Here is a 22120-nt window from a genome sequence, read left to right on the forward strand (position 1 = left end):
ATTGAATGGCGGAGCAGGCTCGAGGGGCCGATTGGCCTACTCCTGCTCCTATTTCTTATGTTCTTAAATTGTAATGGAAATCTGTTTCGGGCAAATAGTGAACTCCTGTCATCAGGTTTCTTTTTCCACAGCATGTAACAGAGAAATAGTTTCCTATATTTTAATATATAACCACTGTCCATTATAGTGATATTTCTAAGGCCACAGGCCTGTGCTCCTAACCTATTTATGTTACATTTGTATATTGTATTGCACGGCAATTCACTGGAATGTCAACTTCTTTAGAATAAGCAATGTGTTCATTTTTTTGAGACTACAATTTATTGAAAAAAGTGCAAAATTAAATTATGTACGTGAAGTATTGTGCAGGCTTGTTTGTGACCTTGAGGTAGTAATGGTGCTTTTTAAATCACAATGCTGACTTTACATTTGGATATGGCAGTGCTGATTGGAACAGTTGTCATTTTAAGTCTACAGATGTATTGTTTCATGGTAGTGGAGTTGGAGATCTCCATAGAAGAGGAATGGCCACTGGAGCAGTCTGCTCTTTATGGCGGTACAGTTCCTGGTGGTTGAATACATAGAGCAGCACTGTGTGAAATTCACTGCCATCCGCCCTTAAGAAAGTTTAACAATGGGAACTTGAAGAGGAGATTGTGGTGGGGTAATTATAAAAGCTTAATATGCTATATCTGTATCTTTGTCAGGTATGATGAAAAGCTGAGAGCTTCCCAAAAGGGAGGACCACCTCGACCAGCAAGGACTCCCCCACCCCGACCTCCACTTCCCCAGCAACAGTTTGGAGTCAGTCTGCAATAGTAAGTCTGCACCTGTTTCATTCCTGGTTTTGTGATTGATTTTGCAATCTCATATTGGAAGCTTGTTTTAAAATAAATTGTTAATCTACAAAACAAATAACTTGGAAACATTGCTAAGTTGATTGCTCAACTGGGAAACTCACTGGAATATTATCGTAAGGTGTTCTGCAGGGGTCAGTGCTGGGACCCCAACTCTTTACATCTATATTAACAATTTGGAGGAAGGGACCGAGTGCAACGTATCCAAGTTTGCCGACGATACAAAGATGGGAGGGAAAGCAGTGAGTGAGGAGGACGTAAAAAACCTGCAAAAGGACATAGACAGGCTAAGTGAGTGGGCACAACATTTGGCAGATGGAATATAATGTTGGAAAGTGTGAGGTTATGCACTTTGGCAGAAAAAATTAAAAAGCAAGTTATTATCTAAATGGAGAGAAACTGCAAAGTGTTACAGTACAAAGGGATCTGGGGGTCCTGGTGCATGAAACACAGGTTAGTATGCAGGTACAGCAGGTGATCAGGAAGGCCAATGGAATCTTGGCTTTTATTGCAAGGGGGATGGAAGCCTTGCTGCAGTTTTACAGGGTACTGGCGAGGCCACACCTGGAATACTGCGTACAGTTTTGGTTTCCATATTTAAGAAAAGATATACTTGCTCTCAAGGCAGTTCAGAGAAGGTTCACTCGGTTGATTCCGGAGATGAGGGGGTTGACTTATGAGGAAAGGTTGAGTAGGTTGGGCCTCTACTCATTGGAATTCAGAAGAATGAGAGGCGATCTTATCGAAACATAAGATTGTGAGGGGGCTTGATCAGGTGGATGCGGTGAGGATGTTTCCACTGATGGGTGAGACTAGAACTAGGGGGTGAGACTAGAACTAGGGGGCATAATCTTAGAATAAGGGGCTGCCCTTTCAAAACTGAGATGAGAAACTTCTTCACTCAGAGGGTAGTAAATCTATGGAATTTGCTACCTCAGAGAGCTGTGGAAGCTGTGACATTAAATAAATTTAAAACGGAGATAGACAGTTTCCTAGCTGTTAAGGAATAAGGGGTTACGGGGAGAGGGCAGGGAAGTGGGCGTGAGTCTAAGTTCGGATCAGCCATGATCCTATTGAATGGCAGAGCAGGCCCGAGGGGCCGTATGGCCTACTCCTGCTCCTACTTCTTATGTTCTTACGATAATATAGCTTGAGTCTTACATAAGACACCCAAAGGAATATTATCGTAAAGCACTCAAGCTAAGTTAATAAATATGAGCACTCTTCTGCCCTTTCCTCTCTGAGACACTAGGCCCTCGATATTTGCGGGGATGGTGCGGGTGAGGCTGAAATCGTCTGAAGAATCCCGCAAGGATGGCAGGACCCCATTCGAATCTTGTAGGTCTGCCTCCCGATTGGCAGAGGAACAGCCTGGCCGGCAGGCAGGAGGGCCGCGATCAGGAAGGCTGGAGATGGGGGCTGGGGAGGGCTGAAGGCTCTCTTGAGTGACCTGGGGGAAGCATACCTGCTCCTCTTGGCCCACAAGGAGTACTAAAGGAGCCGCTTACCGTGGTGTGCTGGCAGCTCCCGCTGCCTTTTTATCTGCTGAGTTTCCCGACCCCTGGGAAACCCGTGCAGCAGCCGTTGATTTCCAATCTGGCTCCCAATTGCACTGTAGGATCCTGATTTAAGTTTGTTATCAACTCTCGGACTCGCCGTTCTCTGCCGCCGTAAAAATGGTGGTGTGTGTGCCATGTTGGGTTTGGGTTATGTGGATTTCACATTTTAACGCCTCTCCCGCCCGTTGTGGGGACTTAATATCAAGGCCTAACTCTTGCAAGCTATAGTTCCATGAACGCTGCAGCCTTCTGGTACCTCACCCAAGGCCGTTCTTCACATGTGAGCCTGGGCATTGAGTGTTGATAGACCATTCAATTGTTTGGGGTGTGGCAGTGCCTCCTGATCCTGTCCTCCTCCTGAAACGCAGCCGTGGTCACTGGCAGTGTTCCAGTTAAGCCGCGCAGCAGTCTGGTGGTCCCGCGCAGGCCGCTCACTGGCTTTTTTATGGGAAAAACCGCGCATGCAGGAAAATTTGAATGGGTCGCGCAGCCAGTTAAAGGGCCCGCGCACGAAAAAAATAAGAGGGAACATTGGTCACTGGATAGCCAGGGTAAGTTGGAGCCCTGACTGATTTTTCTCCTGTCTAGTGCAAGGGTACATAGATGAATTGTAGGACCTTTAATCAGCTACTTCAGTACAGATCTGGGATTGATCCTTGGATTATTCTGCACTATTTGGTAATTTTTCTTTTTCAGTTTTTTCCCCATTGGAGCGGAGCAGTCAAATGTATACAAAATAATGTTTCTCTTCTGGAAAGGTTGGGGTCAGAGCAATGTACATCACTAATGCACATGCATGCCAGAAAAAAAATATTGCTTTGTCATGATCAGCAATCCTAAACCTACCCCCCTCGCTCTCAAAATGTTTATATAGTGAAATGGCTTGTGACCAGTGTGATGATGATCTATGTTGTTCCAGACCCTGGAGAGCTCATGTATGCTGCACATCTCCTTCGATTGTATGAAGTTCAGGGCCACTTTAACAAAAGGTTTCCTTAACGTCTTATCCTGTGAAAATGTTTTATTTCTCAACACTCCCGTGGCACATTCAATGCAGTGTAAAGCGCCTTAATGGACAGAAAAGGTTTTCTGGATTTCAGAGTGTGGATGATCAAGTTTTAAAGCTGTCTGAGCTCTTTAGTGGCTAGGCATCTGTTATACTGGATCTATTATTGGAATGGTGCTCCAATAGTGAAATATAAAACAAAAGTCCAAACAAGATTGTATGTCACAATTTAAAGAAGTGCATGTCCAGTCGTAGTCAGCATATCTCTTCTAATGGTTTCTCTTCCCGCTCCTGCACCGTTGCCTCCTGGCGTCCCCCAAGGACCTATCCTTGGCTCCCTCCTATTTCTCATCTATATGCTGCCCCTAGGCGACATTTCCGAAAACACGACATCAGGTTCCACATGTAAGGATGACGACACCCAGCTCTATCAGAGACTGCTTGTCTGACATCCAGCCCTGGATGAGCTAAAATTTCCTCCAATTAAACATTGGGAAGACTGAAGCCATTGTCTTCAGCCCCGCCACAAACTCTATTCCCTAGCCACCGATTCCATCCCTCTCCCCAGCCACTGTCTGAGGGTGAACCAGACTATTTGACACTGCGCTGAACTTCCAACCCATATCCTCTCCATCACCAACACTGCTTATTTCTGTCTCCGCTCCTGCCCCAGCCCACCTGCTGCTGAAACCCTCATCCATGCATTAGTTACCTCCAGTCTTGAGCACGTTGGAATAGTCCTGGTTGGCCTCCCTTCTTCCACGCCCCATAAACTGGAGCTCATCCAAAGCTCTGCTGCCCGTATCCTAACTCGCACCGAGTCCCGTTCACCCATCACCCATGTGCTCACTGACCTACATTGGCTCCCGGTCCACCAACGCCTGGATTTTAAAATTCTCATTCTCCGTGTTCAAATCTCTCCATGGCCTCGCCCCTCCCTCTCTCTATAACCTCCTCTGGCCCTACATCCCTCCCCAAACTCTCCATTCCTCCAACTCCTGACCTCTTGTGCATCCCCCACTTCTTTTGCCCCACCATTGTCAGCTGTGCCTTCAACTGTCTAGGCCTTAAGCTCTATGCTCCCTATGTAACAGCACTGTGGGAGTACCTTCACCACACGGACTGCAGCGGTTCAAGAAGGTGGCTCACCACCACCTTCTCCAGGGCAATTGGGGACGGGCAATAAACGCTGGCCTTGCCAGCATCACCCACATCCCAGGAACTAATAAAAAAAAAAACTCTCCTCCCGAAACCCCTCTACCTCCTTTTAAGATGCTTCTTAAAACCTACCTCTTTGACCAAGCTTTTAGTCACCTAATGTCTCCTTAGTTGGCTTGGTGTCAGTTTTTGTCTGATTATGCTCCTGTGAAGTGCCTTGGGACATTAAAGATGCTATATAAATGAAAGTTTTTGTTGTATATGTGGCATTTCACAAAATGTTTTTATTATAAAATATTTTAATAAAAGTAATTTGTGTGCAAGTAAGCTACACAGATGTGTCTAAACGCATTACTTTTTTTAAAATACTAGTCTCCGAGACAAAGGGAATGGAGATCTTATTCCTCTGGTAATGAGGCAGACTGTGCTGTTCCTGAAGCAGAAAGGTATGTTTCATGTGTCATTTCTCTGTTAAGAATGTTCGCTCCTAATATGATTTATATCTAAGCAATTGTAGCCTACCCCCTCCAGTTAGTAATCTGAAAAAGATCGACTTTAATTAATTACTATCTTTCCTAAGCCTGACCAACAGCTACCACCTCTTGCCATTGGCTCCATCCTTTGTCCTTCATTCATCAACTTTCTTGGCCTTACTATCTCTGTCCTTAAGTGGAACTGCCCCCAAGAAGTTCCGTTTCATTTTTCAATCATTTAATTTCTCCTCAACATCTCAATAATTCTCAAAAAACCCCAAGCCCATCCATTATTTACTGTCCCACATGTGGGAAGACTCTTCTACCATGTCTTTAACACTCCTGGATAGGATGCAGAAGAAAACTTGTTATCTGATGGGTGTCTCCCTCTTGCCTCTAGCCACCAACCTTTCTTGTCTCCCTTTTATAAACACTATTATGGTCATCGTTCCTCTGAACTTTGCTCTCTCATCCCTTCTAAACTTCAAATATGGCATTCTACATGCTCTTGTTCCTCTCTCTGTCATCATTGTATTGAAGTCCAGTCTCATGGCATAGTCTTCTGCTCTAACTCATTCTTTTCTAGCACCTCAAATCTGTGAAACTCCTTATCTCCCTCAGTGTTTCCATCCTGCTAAGATCTTTTGGATTTAAAGCCATAGTTTGACATCACTTAATCACTATTTCATGACTTACTTCATATTTCTTTTAACTCTTTAGCTTTGAGCCTTCATCATAGTTTCTCCAAGTTTAAATAGGGACCAATTTTAACTTGGCCTACCCAACAGAGGGGGGGTGGTAGGGACCTTAAAATAGCTGTGCTGCACTTATCACCTCTTTCCAGCTCAGATCCCACCCGTCATCATATTTCCTGGGATCTTCCACTGGGTGGGCCTGGAGTCCACCTGAATTAGGTGGGGGCCTCATTACTGCATGCAAATCGGGGTCCTATGCTGCAAGTAGGATCTGGATATGGTTTAAAGGGACAAGAAGTTGTGAATGTTACCCTTGGAGAAACAAAAATTTGAAAAGTTCTAATGTCTACACTATGCTGTTCTCTGGATTGATACCAAGGACAGATTTCCTCTCTGCACTTGGTGTAACAAAATTCTGAACCCTTTCTTCATATGGTTTCACAACATGTAGCACATGGCTAATATCTCTCTCCTACATATGGACAACTGCTTAAGGCTAAATGGATCTTGCTGTTGATCATTAACCTCTCCTTACTGATTGTTAGCTCTTTCCCACCACCACCCCCCCCCCCCGCCCCCAATCCATGCTGTGCACCTATGACTTGAGCGTGAGTGGGCAACACACTTCCAGGCAACATCCTTCATTACTACTATAGAATAGGTTACTTAGAGGTATTAAAAAGAGGACCAGAGATGACCTTTTTCTCTAGCTTTCTTTTCCCCATCCCTCACTTCACACTACTGTGGGGAAGTAATTCACTTTTGCCAGCTGTTCCCCATAATGATGCAACTGAATCAGAAATGCTGCAGTGGATTATGGGCATAAAGCTGGTGTATGACTATTGATGGTGCTCTTCTGGAAATCACTCGCATTTGCAGTGATGATGTCACTATTGTTCATCCTTCATTGTGGATGCTCTCTTACACAGAGCTCACTGCTTGTTTCTGTGTTCCTAATACCCACTGTCGGCTAAAAGATACTGGGGGCGAAATGCGGCTCCTTTGCGCCTGCCGTTAGCACCTCCAGGGTCGCTAACAGGGCGCAATGGGGTTATCGCCCGGGGGGGGAGGAAGCACCTCCCGCAAAATTCGCCGGGGCATGGCTGAGGCGCTACCTTACCCCCCCCCCCCCCGCGGCAGAAATTTGGCTGTGCCCTGCAAGGCTGCCACCGGCAGCGTCAGCGCCAGCCTCATGGGTCGCGAGCTGGACTGACCTCTGCTTGCAGGGCGGTAGTTAAAGGGGAGGTGCGGCCGTGACCTGCACCGCCATTTTATTTTTTTTCGGCTGGCCCTCCGTAGTGGGCCGTGGCATGGTTCTGGCCGCCATCACGCAGCCCGGCACCGTGTCTTGGCGCTGGGGTGCTGCCATGGCACCACGCTGCCCTGGTGGCCTAGTTGGGGCCATCAGAGGCTCTGCAGAGTGCACAGCGGCCCTCCCCTTTAACCACCCCGACATCACCTCGGTTACCACCTCACCAGGAAGTGACTTCGTGAGCGGGGCGGTAAGGTGAATTTCGCAGCCGGGGCTGGACTTCATCGCTGGGCGCAGGATGTCCCGCCTCACCAGCGTTACCACCCCGAAATGGGGCGCTACCGAATTTCACGCCCACCATGTCCACAAACCCACACAGTGAACCATACAGAGAAATGCTTTCAGGGCTATGATCTTGCCAAATTTTGGGATTCAAATTATATTTTTTAAACATTGACTCCAGTATTGTTAAAATGCATCGTCCATTGCTCAACAGTTGCCTGTCATTTCAATCGTGAGGCCCTTGTGCCGCCTTTCAGGCATGAAGATCAAGGGGGTAATTTTCAGTTTATGTTATCAGTGAGGACCCTCACCCTGCGGCTGCACATATTAGGAAATTGAGGGTGTTTTTTCCATGACTTTCTGTCTATTAAAATGAATGGATGGAAAATCGTGATTGCGCTATCGTGATATCCTCTTATGTGAGGCTATTGACCAATAGGACGATCTCAGAAAATACCACCATGTCTCTTTCTTGAATTGCATTTAGCAGATTCAGAGTGCAGCAATACGGAGAACAACTTGCTGAAAATTTCAATATTCTTTTGTTTACAGCACTTCGTACTGAAGGTTTGTTCAGACGATCAGCCAACATCCAGGTCGTAAAGGAAATCCAGAAACAATATAATCTGGGTAGGTGTTCATCTAGCCATCTGTGTCATTGTAATTACTCGAACACTAGCTTATAATGCAGGAAGATGAAATAATACCTGGGATGTCTAGCACTCTGACATTCCTTTATTGTTCCAGGCACACATGTGATAACTTCCCAGTGCTGGTGATTTTTTTTTTTAATTCGTTTGTGGGATGTGGGTGTCGCTGGCAAGGCCAGCATTTATTGCCCATCCCTAATTGACCTTGAGAAGGTGGTGGTGAGCTGCTGCCTTGAACCGCTGCAGTCCGTGTGGTGAAGGTACTCCCACAGTGCTGTTAGGTAGGGAGTTCCAGGATTTTGACCCAGTCATGATGAAGGATCGGCGATATACTTCTAAGTCAGGATGGTGTGTGACTTGGAGGGGAACTTGGAGGTGGTGGTGTTCCCATGTGCCTGCTGCCCTTGTCCGTCTAGGTGGACGAGGTCGTGGGTTTGGGAGGTGCTGCCGAAGAAGCCTTGGCAAGTTGCTGCAGTGCATCTTGTAGATGGTACACACTGCAGCCACGGTACACCGGTGGTGGAGGGAGTGAATGTTTAAGGTGGTGAATGGGGTGTCCATCAAGCGGGCTGCTTTGTCCTGGATGGCGTCAAGCTTCGAGTGTTGTTGGAGCTGCACTTATCCAGGCAAGTGGAGAGTATTCCATCACACTCCTTACTTGTGCCTTTATAGATGGTAGAAAGGCTTTGCAGTGTCGGGCGGTGAGACACTCGCCGCAGAATACCTAGCCTCTGACCTGCTCTTGTTGCCACAGTATTTATGTGGCTGGTCCAGTTAAGTTTCTGGTCAATGGTGACCCCAAGATGTTGGTGGGGGATTTGGTGATGGTAATGCTGTTGAATGTCAAGGGGTGGTGGTTAGACTCTCTCTTGTTGGAGATAATCATTGCCTGGCGCAAATGTTACCTGCCACTTATCAGCCCAAGCCTGAATGATGCCCAGGTCTTGTTGCAGGCGGGCATGGACTGCTTCATTATCTGAGGAGTTGTGAATGGCACTGAACTTAGTGCAGTATTATTTCTGCTCATTATATATTTGAGCTGGATTCACATAAGTGATGAGGGATTTCACAAAAATGGATTATTGGTTTGATTCTCCTGCTTGTGGCAATGACGTTAAAACATGCTTTTGTACTGGTGCTTGTTTAGATGAAATTCTGGATGACTGATGTCAATGAACTGGTTCCTGACTTTTACGCTAATAAATTTGGCTCCTTTATTTCAACAGAATCATATATACATACAATTTTTCTTTAGTCTGAGAGCAGGATAAGAGAGCTGGATTTAGTACTGTAAACACTGGTAGACCACTCTCCGATTGCAGTCACCCAAAATCTGAGCTAAACTCGTAGCAATATAAAACAACAAAAGAAGTGGGCTAGAAATTCGTTATAGCCAAGGAATAGGCGGTGTTAGGACAAAAGATGGTGAATTAGCGCCAAGTGAAAATGCTCTAGACTGCACACACAATTCATCCTCACTGCTCAATAAAATGATTGGAGTCTTAAATCAAGTCTAAAACCCAAGCTCATTGGCATTACATTGAAAGGCTGGACCAATATCGGGTGCAGTCTAATCACAACTCATGATTGCCCCAGGCTTTTTTCACTACTTAAAGGGGAGATTCATTGATGCTGCAGCACCTCATTCTCAACATTGTTGGCTGTGCTGCTGCCTCAACAACCATAACAAGAAGGACAAGGAAAAGGAGCACTTATTTACAAATCCTCATGGCAGATCACTGCCCCAGGGAGAGAGCCCACAGGTTTTCCCATGAAGCTTTGGAGGCATTGGTTTTTGCACTGGAGAGAAGGTGGGCAGTCCTGTATCCACCAGCTGGCAGGAGGCCCTCACCACAAGTCTGCCGCACTATGGAGGGAGGTGGCACACCACATCACGGACAGCCCGTTCAGAAGCCCGATTGTCCGGCTGCTTCCTCCCTCCTCCTGTTCCATGTCTTCTTCCTCCTCATCCCTGTCCTCTCTTTGCGCACATGTTCCCGTCTTTCTCGCTGCCTATGCTACCTCCATTCTAGAACCTGGAGGGCGAGGTGGCATGCCAGTACAGCCCCCATTAATCTTACCAAGTGTTGCGGTTTAAATCTTTGAAGAATAAATGTACATAAGAACATCAGAAATAGGAGCAGGAATAGGCCACTTGGCCTCTTGAGCCTGCTCCGCCATTCAATAAGATCATGGCTGATCTTGGGCTCAAAGCCACTTCCCTGCCTGCTCCCCATAACCCTTCACTCCCTTATCTTGCAAAAATCTGTCTATCTCCACCTTAAATGTATTTAATGACCCAGCCTCCACGGCTCTCTGGGGCAGAGAATTCCACAGATTTACGACCCTCTGAGAGAAGATATTCCTCCTCATCTCAGTTCTAAAAGGGCGACCCTTTATTCTGAAACTATGCCCCCGAGTTCTAGATTTCCCCACAAGGGGACACATCCTCTCTGCATCTACCTTGTCGAGCCCCCTCAGTATCTTGTGTTTCAATGAGATCACCTGTCATTCTTCTAAATTCCAATGAGTATAGGCACAAGCTGCTCAACCTTTCTTCATAAGTCAACCCCTTCATCTCTGGAATGACCTAGTGAATTGTCTCTGAACTGCCTCCAATGCAAGTATATCCTTCCTTAAATAAGGAGAACAAAACTGTACGCAGTACTCAAGATGTGGTCTCACCAATACCCTGTACAGTTGTAGCAGGACTTCCCTGCTTTTATACTCCAATCCCCTTGAAATAAAGGCCAACATTCCATTTGCCTTTTTGATTACTTGCTGTACCTGCAGGCTAACTCTTTGTGTTTCATGCACAAGGACCCCCAGGTCCCTCTGAACTGTAGCATTTTGTAATATCTCTCCATTTAAATAATAATTCGCTTTTTTATTTTTCCTGCCAAAGTGGATAACCTCGCACTTTCTCACATTATTCTCCATCTGCCAAATGTTTGCCCACTCGTTTAACCTGTCTACAGGAAACTCTTTATAGTTAAAAGGTACGAGAGCTCCGTACACAGCAACAAATCCAAGCTTCCCTGTTGCTTAGCAACAGCTGCAAGAACCCCGGCCACAGACCAAGCGTTCCTGTTGCTTAGCAACAAGTGCAGGAACCCCCGATTACACAGCCAAGAATCAAGAAACGGCCACTAATATGAAGGAAAACTTAGCTGAACCTACTCCTGAATTTTGCCGGTTAACCGAGATTTCCGGTTGTTTGGGTGCCGGTAAATCGAGAGTTTCCTGTATATCCCTTTGCAGATTCTTTGAGTCCTCTGCACAACTTGCTTTCCCACCCATCTTTGTATCATCTGCAAACTTGGCTACATTACACTCGGTCCCTTCATCCAAGTCATTAATGTAGATTGTAAATAGTTGAGGCCCCAGCACCGATCCCTGTGGCACCCTACTAGTTACCATTTGCCAACTGGGAAATGACCCATTTATCCCGACTCTCTGCTTTCTGTTAGTTAGCCAATTCTCTATCCATGCTAATATATATTACCCCCAATTCCGTGAGCTCTTATCCTATGCAGTAACCTTTTATGTGGCACCTTATCGAATGGCTTCTGGAAATCCAAATACACCACATCCACTGGCTCACCTTTATCTACCCTGCTCGTTACATCCTCAAAGAACTCCAGAAAATTTGTTGAACATGATTTCCCTTTCATAAAACCATGCTGACTCTGCCTGACTGCATTATGATTTTCCAAATGCCCTGCTATGCTGACTTAATGAAGGACTCCAGCATTTTCCCAATGACAGCTGTTAGGCTAACTGGTCTATAGTTTCCTGCTTTCTGTCTCCCTCCTTTCTTAAATAGGGGTGTTACATTTGCGGTTTTCCAATCCACTGGGACCTCTCCAGAGTCCAGGGAATTTTGGTATATTGCAACCAATGCATCCACTATCTCTGCAGCCACTTCTTTTAAGACCCTCGGATTCAGGCCATCTGGTCCAGGGGACTTGTCGTCTTTTAGCCCCATTATTTTACCAAGTACTTTTTCTTTAGTGATAGTGATTGTCTTTAGTTTCCCCTTCCCTGTGGCCCCTTGATTATCCATAATTGGGATGTTGTTAGTGTCTTCTACCATGAAGACAGATACAAAATATTTGTTCAGAGTCTCTGCCAATTCCCTGTTCCCCATTATTAATTCCCCAGTCTCATCCTCTAAGGGACCAACGTTTACTTTAGCTACTCTCTTCCTTTTTATATACCTGTAGAAGCTCTTACTATCTGTTTTAATATTTCTTGCCAGTTTACTCTCATAATTTATCTTCTCTTTTTTTAGTCATCCTTTGCTGGTTTTTAAAAATTTCCCAATCCTCTGGCCTCCCACCAATCTTGGCAACATTGTATGCCTTCATTTTCAATTTGATACCATCCTTTACTTCCTTAGTTAGCCACAGATAGTGTTCCGTTCTCTCAAAATCTTTCTTTCTCACTGGAATATATTTCTGTTGAGAGTTATGAAATATCTCCTTAAATGTCCCCCACTTCATTTCAATTGTCTTACCTTTTAATTTATTTTTCCAGTCCACTTTAACCAGTTCTACCCTCATGCCATTGTAATTGCCTTTAAGATCAGGACATTGGTTTAAGATACAACTTTCTCGCCCTCCAACTGAATTTGAAATTCAACCATGTTATGATCACTCTTACCTAGAGGATCTTTTACTATGAGATCATTTATTAATTAATTCTGTCTCATATTAATGTAGCTATTTTGTACTTGCCACAAGACTCCTGATGCAAAAGAACCTTGAAATTACTCAATGAAACTGTTGCAGTAACTGAGATTAACAAAAAGCTGCTGAAACTGCACTTACTGATAATCCCTTTAAATAACGTCCCTGCAGCCAGCTTCTTGGTGCTGCATGCCAGCTCTTCCTGTTGGTGTTTACTCCAGGCGGTGAGTTAAGTGGCTAAAAGCAATTTGGGAAATCGGGAGTCCAGTGAGCGTCACGATCTCCCTGGCGTTGAGGTCCCTGACGACAGCTGTTACTGGCAGCGCTACAGCAGGGTGGGGGGGGGGGGTGGTCCCGATTTGGCGTGTGGCGCTGGATTCACCTCGCCCTGTCCGTACTGGCCTCAGTGCTGCATTAGTGCCATCTACTGGCATACTGGCGGCGCTAAGGGGATGAATTTTTCCCCCACTGGACGTGGATTTCCCCTCAAAAAGCAGTTTTGTATTTTAGTTTAAAATAATGGGCCGGATTTTGCGACCCCCTATGGGTGCATACGAGGTGTGTACGCACCCGTAGGGGCCGCGAAAGTGCCAGGTTTAGGCATGCAAAGCGCATGAAACTCTCAGAATTTTAACACTCATTTATAAATTAAAAATATTCTTCAAAAAGGTAAGTTTATTTTTAGCCCCGTATAAACATTTAAAAAAATTTAAATTAAATATTTGTTTAAAATATTTAATTAAATAGCATTTTAATTAATTTTAAATATGTAATTAAAAAAAAAAAATTTGATGTGTTGGTGTATTTTTTAAGTGATCCCCATTCATACTTTTGACAGTTCCGTACGTACGGACCTGTCAGAAGTATGAATGGGGATTCTCTCTTATTGGTTGGGCCAGTCCACGTGATCCCAGGAGTGTCTATGAACCGCATGCGCCCCTGGGCTACGTGGGGCTCTGTCCGCGCGGACCTGGAGAGGCCCAGGATCGCAAGCCGCCATTCTTCCCAGGCCACCAGGTACTTTTGTAGAAATTTTGCAGGTCGGAGGCATCCACGCGGGAAGCCTCCGATCGCAAATGTTGGTGCATTGAAATTCAACAGTGCATGATTTATTAAATGAGGCTTCAGTAAAACTATCAAACTTGCCAAGTGAAGGTATGCACACTTGAATTTGGACTACTACCCTTGCCCAACTCCACAACTGTTGCGGGATGGTAGAAGGCAAACTAGATGGATCGTTTTTTCATCCAGCAATTCCTATGTTCCCATGTATTATTGGAGCCACTAATTGATGGTGGAAAAGGATGAGCACTGAGGGTTGGAGGAGCAAAAGGTGTTCGGAGACCACAAGAAGGCAGGGAAAGGTGTGAGGCAGTAGGAGTAAGTGGCAAGTGGTGGGAAGACATGGAGGTTGAGAGTAGCAAAGGTATTAGGAGTGTGTGGACACTTGTAAAATTTGATGCTTGGGATGCGAAATGGTAAGAGGGAGTAAGAACATAAGAAATAGGAGCAGGAGTAGGCCATCCAGCCCCTTGAACCTGTTCCACCATTCAGTAAGATCATGGCTGATCTTTACTTCAACTCCACTTTCCGGCCCCATCCCCATGTCCCTTGATTCCCTTAGAGTCCAAAAATCTATCGATCTCAGCCTTGAATATACTCAATGACTGAGCATCAACAACCCTCTGGGGTAGAGAATTCCAAAGATTCACCACCCTCTGAGTGAAGAAATTTTTCCTCATCTCAGTCCTAAATGGCTGACACCTTATCCTGAAACTGTGCACCCCTAGTTCTAGACTCTACAGCCAGGGGAAACAACCTCTCCATATCTACCCTGTCAATCCCCCTCAGAATCTTGTTTCAATGCGATCAGCTCTCATTCATCTAAACTCCAGAGAGTATAGGCCCAATCTACTCAATCTCTCCTCAAAGGACGACCTTCTCATCCCAGGAATCAATCTAGTGAACCTTCGTTACAACCCCTCCAAGGCAAGTATATCCTTCCCCAGGTAAGGAGACCAAAACTATGCTCAGTACTCCAGGTGCGGTCTCACCAAAGCCCTGTACAACTGCAGCAAGATTTCCTTGCTATTGTACTCTAACCCCCTTGCAATAAAGGCCAACATACCATTTGCCTTCCTAATTGCTTGCTGTACCTGCATGTTAACTCTTTGGGTTTCATGTACAAGGACACCCAAATCGCTCTGAACACCAACATTTAATAGTTTCTCACCATTTAAAAACATATTCTGTTTTTCTATTCTTTCCACCAAAGTGAATAATGTCATATTTCCCCACATTATACTCCATCTGCCACCTTCTTGCCCACTCACTTAACCTGTTTATATCCCTTTATAGATTCTGTGTGTCCTCCTCACAGCTTACTTTCCCACATAGCTTTGTATCATCAGCAAACTTGGATATATTACACTTGGTCCCTTCATCTAAGTCATTAATATAGATTGTAAATAGCCGAGGCTCGAGCACTGATCCTTGGAGCATCCCTCGAGTTACAGCCTGCCAACCAGAAAATTACCTATTTAATCCTACTCTGTTTCCTGTCCATTAACCAATCCTCTATCAATGCTAATATATGCGCCCTTCTCTTGTGCAACAACCTTTTGTGTAGCACCTTATCGAATGCCTTTTAGAAATCCAAATCTACATCCACTGGTTCCTCTATCTACCCTGCTAGCTACATCCTCAAAAAAACGCTTAATAGATTTGTCAAATACGATTTCCCTTTCATAAAACCATGTTGACTGTCTAATTATATTATGATTTTCTAAGTGCCCTGTTACCACTTCCTTAATAATGTATTCCAGCATTTTCCTGATGACTGATGTCAGGCTAACTAGCCTGTAGTTCCATATTTTCTCTCTTCCCTCCTTTCTTGAATAGTGGTGTTACATTTGCTACCTTCCAATCCACTGAGACCGTTCCAGATTCTAGGGGATTTTAGAAGATCACAATCAATGCATCCACTATCTCTGTAGCCACCTTTTTTTTTAGAACCCTAGGATGTAGGTCAAGTCCATGGGATTTGTTAGCTTTTAGACCCATTAATTTCTCCAATATTTTTTCTTTACTAATATTAATTATTTTAAGTTCCTCACTCTCATTAGCCCCTTGACTCTCCACTATTTCTGGTATGTTTTTTGTGGCTTCTACTGTGAAGACAGATACAAAATATTTGTTTAATGTCTCTGCCATTTCCTTATTCCCCATTATAATTTCTCCTGTCTCAGCCTCTAAGGGACCCATGTTTACATTCGCTACTCTCTTCCTTTCTGCATACTTGTAGAAGCTCTTACAATTTGTTTTTATATTTCTTGCTAGTTTACTCTCATTTTATTTTCTCCCTCTATCAATTTTTTTGGTCCTCTGCTGGTTTCTAAAACTCTCCCAATCCTCAGCTATACTCTTTTTGGCAACATTATAAGCCTCTTCTTTTAATCTAATACTATCCTTAACCTCTTTAGTTAGCCACAGATAGATCACACTTCCTGTGGAGTTTTTATTTCTCAATGGAATGTTTATGCGTTGAGAATTATGAAATGTTTGCCACTGCTTATCTACTGTCGAACCTTTTAATCTAATTTTCCAATCTACCTTAGCCAACTCGCCCCTCATACCTATGTAATTGGCTTTATTTAAGCTTAATACTCTAGTTTCAGACTTAAGTACTTAATAGTGGTAGAAGGGAATGTGCATCCAGTGTGGGAATAGTAAGAGTGCTAGTGTTTGGGGTGCTGAGATGTGGGGCTATTGGAGGGCTGTGATGGAATGGGAGCGACAGCAGTATGATCCTGCGGTATGGGTGTGCTGGAATAGCAGTAGTGGGGTTTGGAAGTAATGTGCTGGGGTGTGGCAGAGGTGGGATGGGAGTTGCAAGTTGTGTCACTGTTGGGCAGTGGGTATAATGTTGGGATACAGTAGTATTGGGGAGGTTGGGGTGTGAGCATTGGGAGCAGGAGACATGGGGTGGGGGTGGCACTGGACGTAGCATTGTGGGATCTGGAAGAGTGGTCCTGATGTTTGGGAGTACTGTGAAGAGTGTACCCAGAGTGTGGTAGGACTGGAAGGGGGTGTTGGGATATGGAATCAAGAGATGGGGAGATCTGAGACCAGTAGAATGGCAGGGTGTGCAAGCATTAGGGAGGGTAGTGTGGGTTGCTGTTGAGAAAAGCACAGTGATGAGGGTTTTGTTGGGTATGGGTCGACAGTGACAGGTTGTAGGGAAAGACATGGGTGCTCAGCATGGGATAGCAGCTGGGACTGATGAGAAGAACCAAAAGGGAATGGGCAGTGCGGGTAAAAAAAAAAGGCAGCACGAGGAAGTGGCAATGCTAGCTGGGAAACCCTCAAATTATTCAGGTCATGGCACTTGCTGTTGGGATAGTCCCGTGGAACCATGGTTGCAGCAGAGCTGGTGATACAAGAAGCCAGGAGACTCTCCCAGCTGCCTCCACCACCAATAGGAATACAATGCCACCTATCTTTGAGATAACAGCTGGGAGAATGCAACAACAAAGCAACTGGGAGAACTGAAATCACTCAAAAGTATGTATAATTGAGAAGTGATAAGGATAGACAGGTAAGTGTAACAAGAGGAAGGCTTTTTGCAAGGCTTTTGATATATCATGTATATATTATCGAGAGAAAAGATGTATCCTTAATTCCATCTTTTTCAGGAAAACCAATTAAATTTGAGGAGTATGGAGATGAGCATATTCCTGCTGTTATCTTGAAAACTTTCCTCCGGGAGCTTCCACAGCCACTTCTAACCTCTCAGATTTACGACCAGGTCCAAAGCATTGGAAGTAAGCAGAAGTTCTATTCTTCCCTCCTTTATGTCTTCATGCAAGTGCACAAACTGAATTGGGGATGCTTTCCTTTCTCCCTCTGATTAATGTCTGTAGATGTTAGTGCAAACAATCTGCTAGCAATTGTACAACTAACAGCATGGATTTGGTGCACAATCGGAGTTCTCTTATTTTTGCCTCCACCTTTAGTTTGTCAGTGTGATGCCGAGCCAGCATAGAACCCAAAAACCTATGTGCATTGTGATATTGTAGTCTCCACTGTGACACTGCCATATTTACTTAATAGTGCAAATCAAAACTTACCCACCCATGGCAGGGCAGTAGATATCAGCACGGCATCTTATAATATGCATTAATACCACCATTTAATGTTTATGTAAATGTGTGGCATGCCAGCAGGTCCAACTTAGCCTTGCACACTGGGCACTCCATTTCCTCTGAGATATTGAGCAACATCATGACTGTCACATCATGCACATACATTCAGTGTTTACAGACATATGCTGGCACTGGGGTTTAGAGCTGGCACAACCTCGACAGCTCAGTTGAGGTGTAACAAGAATATCGTCTCAAAGTCAAGACTCCAGTCAAGTTCAATCTAAAATATGTGCTGGATCTGCTGTTGCGGTCTAGACTTGTACATGAAGAATGGCTACTTGGATGAGGCACAGCAGGAGGCTTAGCTTCTGTGCTGTGAGGGGTGGGTGGGAATCTTGTTATCATTTTGTAGGTTTCAGTGTTACGGTTCCTGTACTACAGAGACACCACCAATTAGTCAGAGAACTGTATCACGGGAGGGAATTTTATAGACCAGCACCGAGGCACTGATGCCAGTTGTAGCACCCGAACTCAGCTGAGATCAGCTTAGAGCGGGAATCAAAGCTATTAGAGTTGCAATAGCTCTATTATTACAGCACCCAACAAATCAAAAATGTTATAATTCCTTCATGTAACAATTGCCATTGAACCCATAATATATGTGACTGGCTTCAAATGTACTTTTAGGTATGCTCCTTAACTTTTATCATGTACAGGTATATGGAAAATAACTGGAAGTGTAAGGGTTATTAGAGAGGAGAACTAAGCGAAAGGATTTGCACTTGTATTGTTTGACCTCGAACTGAAATGATTTTGAAGGTTTGACCAATACTGGCAAATGCAGTTTTTTTTGTTGTTGCATGTATTGGTTTCACTAAGTTACTACATTTCAGCAGCTTAAAATGTAGAAGCTCCTCTGATGACTTGATATGTACTTACACTGCCTAATAATGGTGTGCAGACCAGAAAAGACCCAGCTTCAATTCCTGCCCTGTACTATATTTGCTATTGTTAGCCTGAACTGCAGTGAATGGTGCCACAGTGGGCTAATGAGGAGGAAATTTTTTATTTATTTAACAAGGAGGAAATTAGCTGGGATTTTTGCTCCTGTTTACTATCTAGTGACCACTTTGAGAAATGTCCTCACAATCGAATAGCCTGACAATACTCACTCCCTAAGCTTACACATGAAATGTGTTTACTTGGGGAAGCAGTGAAGGACTTGATGGTACCTGTGGAACAATAAAAAAAAAAAAAAAATGTTTTCATTTGTTTTATGTATTGTGGGCATCACTGGCAAGGCCAGCATTTATTGCCCATCCCTGATTGCCCTTGGGAAGGTGGTGGTGAGCCACTTTCTTGAACCTCTGCAGTCCGTCTGGTGAAGGTACTCCCACCATGCTGTTAGGTAGGGAGTTCCAGGATTTTGACCCAGCGACGATGAAGGATCGGCGATATACTTCTAAGTCAGGATGGTGTGTGACTTGGAGGGGAACTTGGAGGTGGTGGTGTTCCCATGCGCCTGCTGCCCTTGTCCTTCTAGGTGGAAGAGGTCACGGGTTTGGGAGTTGCTGCCGAAGAAGCCTTGGCGAGTTGCTGCAGTGCATCTTGTAGATGGTAGACAATGCAGCCATGGTACGCCGGTGGTGGAGGGAGTGAATGTTTAAGGTGGTGGATGGGGTGCCAAACAAGCGGGCTGCTTTGTCCTGCATAGTGTCGAGCTTCTTGAGTGTTGTTGGAGCTGCACTTACCCAGGCAAGTGGAGAGTATTCCATCATACTCCTTACTTGCGCCTTGTAGATGGTGGAAAGGCTTTAGGGAGTCCGGAGACGAGACACTCGCTGCAGAATACCTAGCTTCTGACCTGCTCTTGTTGGCACAGTATTTATGTGGCTGGTCCAGTTAAGTTTCTGGTCAATGGTGACCCCCAGGATGTTGATGGTGGGTGATTCGACGATGGTAATGCCGTTGAATGTCAAGGGGTGGTGGTTAGACTCTCGCTTGTTGGAGATCGTCATTGCCTGACACTTCTGTGGCGTGAATGTTACCTGCCACTCATCAGCCCAAGCCTGAACATTGTCCAGGTCTTGTTGCATGCGGGCATGGACTGCTTCGTTATCTGAGGAGTTGCGAATGGCACTGAACACTGTGCAGTCATCAGCAAACATCCCCTTTTCTGACTTTATGTTGGAGGGAAGATCATTGATGAAGCAGCTGAAGATGGTTGGGCCTAGGACACTGCCCTGAGGAACTCCTGCAGCGATGTCCTGGGGCTGTGATGATTGACCTTCAATCACCACAACCATCTTCCTTTGTGCTAGGTATGACTCCAGCCAGTGGAGAGTTTTTCCCCCCCCAATTCCCATTGACTTCAGTTTTATTAGGGCTCCTTGATGCCACATTCGGTCAAATGCTGCCTTGTTGTCAAAGGCAGTCGCTCTCGCCTCACCTCTGGAATTCAGCTCCTTTGTCCATGTTTGGACCAAGGCTGTAATGAGGTCAGGAGCCGAGTGGTCTTGGCAGAACCCAAACTGGGCATCAGGGAGCAGGTTATTGATGAGTAAGTGCTGCTTGATTGCACTGTCGATTACAACTTCCATCACTTTGCTGATGATTGAGAGTAGACTGATGGGGCGGTAATTGGCTGGATTGGATTTGTCCTGCTTTTTGTGGACAGGACATACCTGGGCAGTTTTCCACATTGTCGGATAGATGCCAGTGTTGTAGCTGTACTGGAACAGCTTGGCTAGAGGCACGGCTAGTTCTGGAGCACAAGTCTTCAGCACAATAGCCGGGATGTTGTCGGGGCCCATAGCCTTTGCTGGATCCAGTGCGCTCAGCCGTTTCTTGATATCACATGGAGTGAATCGAATTGGCTGAAGACTGGCTTCTGTGAGGGTGGTGACCTCAGGAGGAGGCCGATATGGATCATCCACTCAGCACTTCTGGCTGAAGATGGTTGCAAACGCATTAGCCTTGTCTTTTTGCACTCACGTGCTGGGCTCTGCCATCATTGAGGATGGGGATATTCATGGAGCCTCCTCCTCCTGTTAGTACCTGTGGAACTGTATCCCAGTGTGAGGCTCTGCCTTCAGGAGAGGTAGAGAATAACTTGGGGTGACAGTTAAAACATTTTATTTTTCCCCATGCTGTTGGCTGTACACAGAATCTCCGTAGTCGATGTTCACAGTTCCACTGAAAGCCTGTAAGTGAATGCTTGTTGCAAGGTATTTTTCCTTGATGAGGAAGGGAGAGAAAAGAGGAGCTTGTTTTTCTTTCCAGCAAAGTGGAGCAGAATGAGCTTACCCTGCTGTGAGACAATCCAAAAAGCAAGTTGCGTATGTTGCTAAATTAAAATGTTTGAAGGTTCTTGCTGGTGTGCCAGACCTGTCTATTCATCACTGTCTGGACTGGTGCTTGAGTTTCTAGCAACACGTGGAGGTTCAGAAGATGATGAACTGAGGTCGGGACAAATGTAACAAGCAATTTAACCTTTTTTTGTCTTTTTGCCTGGCATTTCTGAAATATAGGATCATCGCCCAACCCCGGATATAGCTGCTAATTTAAGCCAGTGAAACATTTACATTTTACTTGTAGCATGTTGCGCTTATTATGCGCACTTGTTTAACAATTAGCAGTCTGTAGAATCATGACAACACTGGAAAAATAGATTGAGACATTAGTGTAGAAGATTTCATGCTGACATAAATTGTTGTAAAGTCCCTTTGCCTTAGAAAATGCACTTCAATATTTTCGTCTGACAAATGCATGGTACTTCTCGTCAATTATATCCTGAAATTCTCTGTACTTTTGCCAACCGTCCAGATTTAATATGAGCAGTTCTAGATTTAAAGTTTGTTTCATTTCTGCATTCCGAATCTGCAGTAGGCTTTGTCTAGGTCTTTTTTTTGAGAATTTGCCTCAAACATGTTGAGTGTTCTGTTATCTCAATCTGTTAAGGCAGTAGGGTTTGATGAGGTCAGCTAGCACAATGGTAAGACAATGGCATTTGAACTCAATATCCCTGAGTTCAGAAGGAGAAAATTGACTTCTCTTGATCACTACTCAGCAACCCCTGTGCAAAGTGCTTGTGTGCATATGTAGGGTAAGGGCATGATGTCCCATGGTTCAATAGCAGGTCAGTAATCATTGTCTATGCATAAACGATGGCTACCTAGGTGAGATACCAGTGGGTTCCTGGTGCCTACAAGGGGAGCAAACAAGAAAAAACTACAAAAGCAATGCATCTTTTAAAATTTGACATTGGAAAATTGTGGTGATAGATGGTGTATTCTGCAGTAGTTATTGAAGAGCACGCTCCTTTTAATAAAATGAAAAACTTGCTGGCTTGAT

General features: G+C 44.8%; 1 protein-coding gene across 7 annotated transcripts in view; it reads left to right on the forward strand.

The window, feature by feature from the left end:
* The window catches only part of LOC147106078 (rho GTPase-activating protein 8-like), an 89796-nt gene that overhangs the window by 63199 nt on the left and 4477 nt on the right, over positions 1-22120 (forward strand). For all 7 annotated transcript variants that reach the window (XM_086008826.1, XM_086008819.1, XM_086008824.1 and 4 more), the window contains 4 exons: positions 708-818; positions 4953-5026; positions 7835-7912; positions 17318-17446. In XM_086008826.1, coding sequence (XP_085864952.1) covers positions 708-818; positions 4953-5026; positions 7835-7912; positions 17318-17446 — 392 coding nt within the window. The remainder of the gene's footprint in view (positions 1-707; positions 819-4952; positions 5027-7834; positions 7913-17317; positions 17447-22120) is intronic.

This window comes from Somniosus microcephalus, chromosome 16 (assembly GCF_052327205.1).
Source record: "Somniosus microcephalus isolate GS21.2 chromosome 16, FLI_Smic_1.0, whole genome shotgun sequence".
Taxonomy (NCBI): Eukaryota; Metazoa; Chordata; class Chondrichthyes; order Squaliformes; family Somniosidae; genus Somniosus; species Somniosus microcephalus.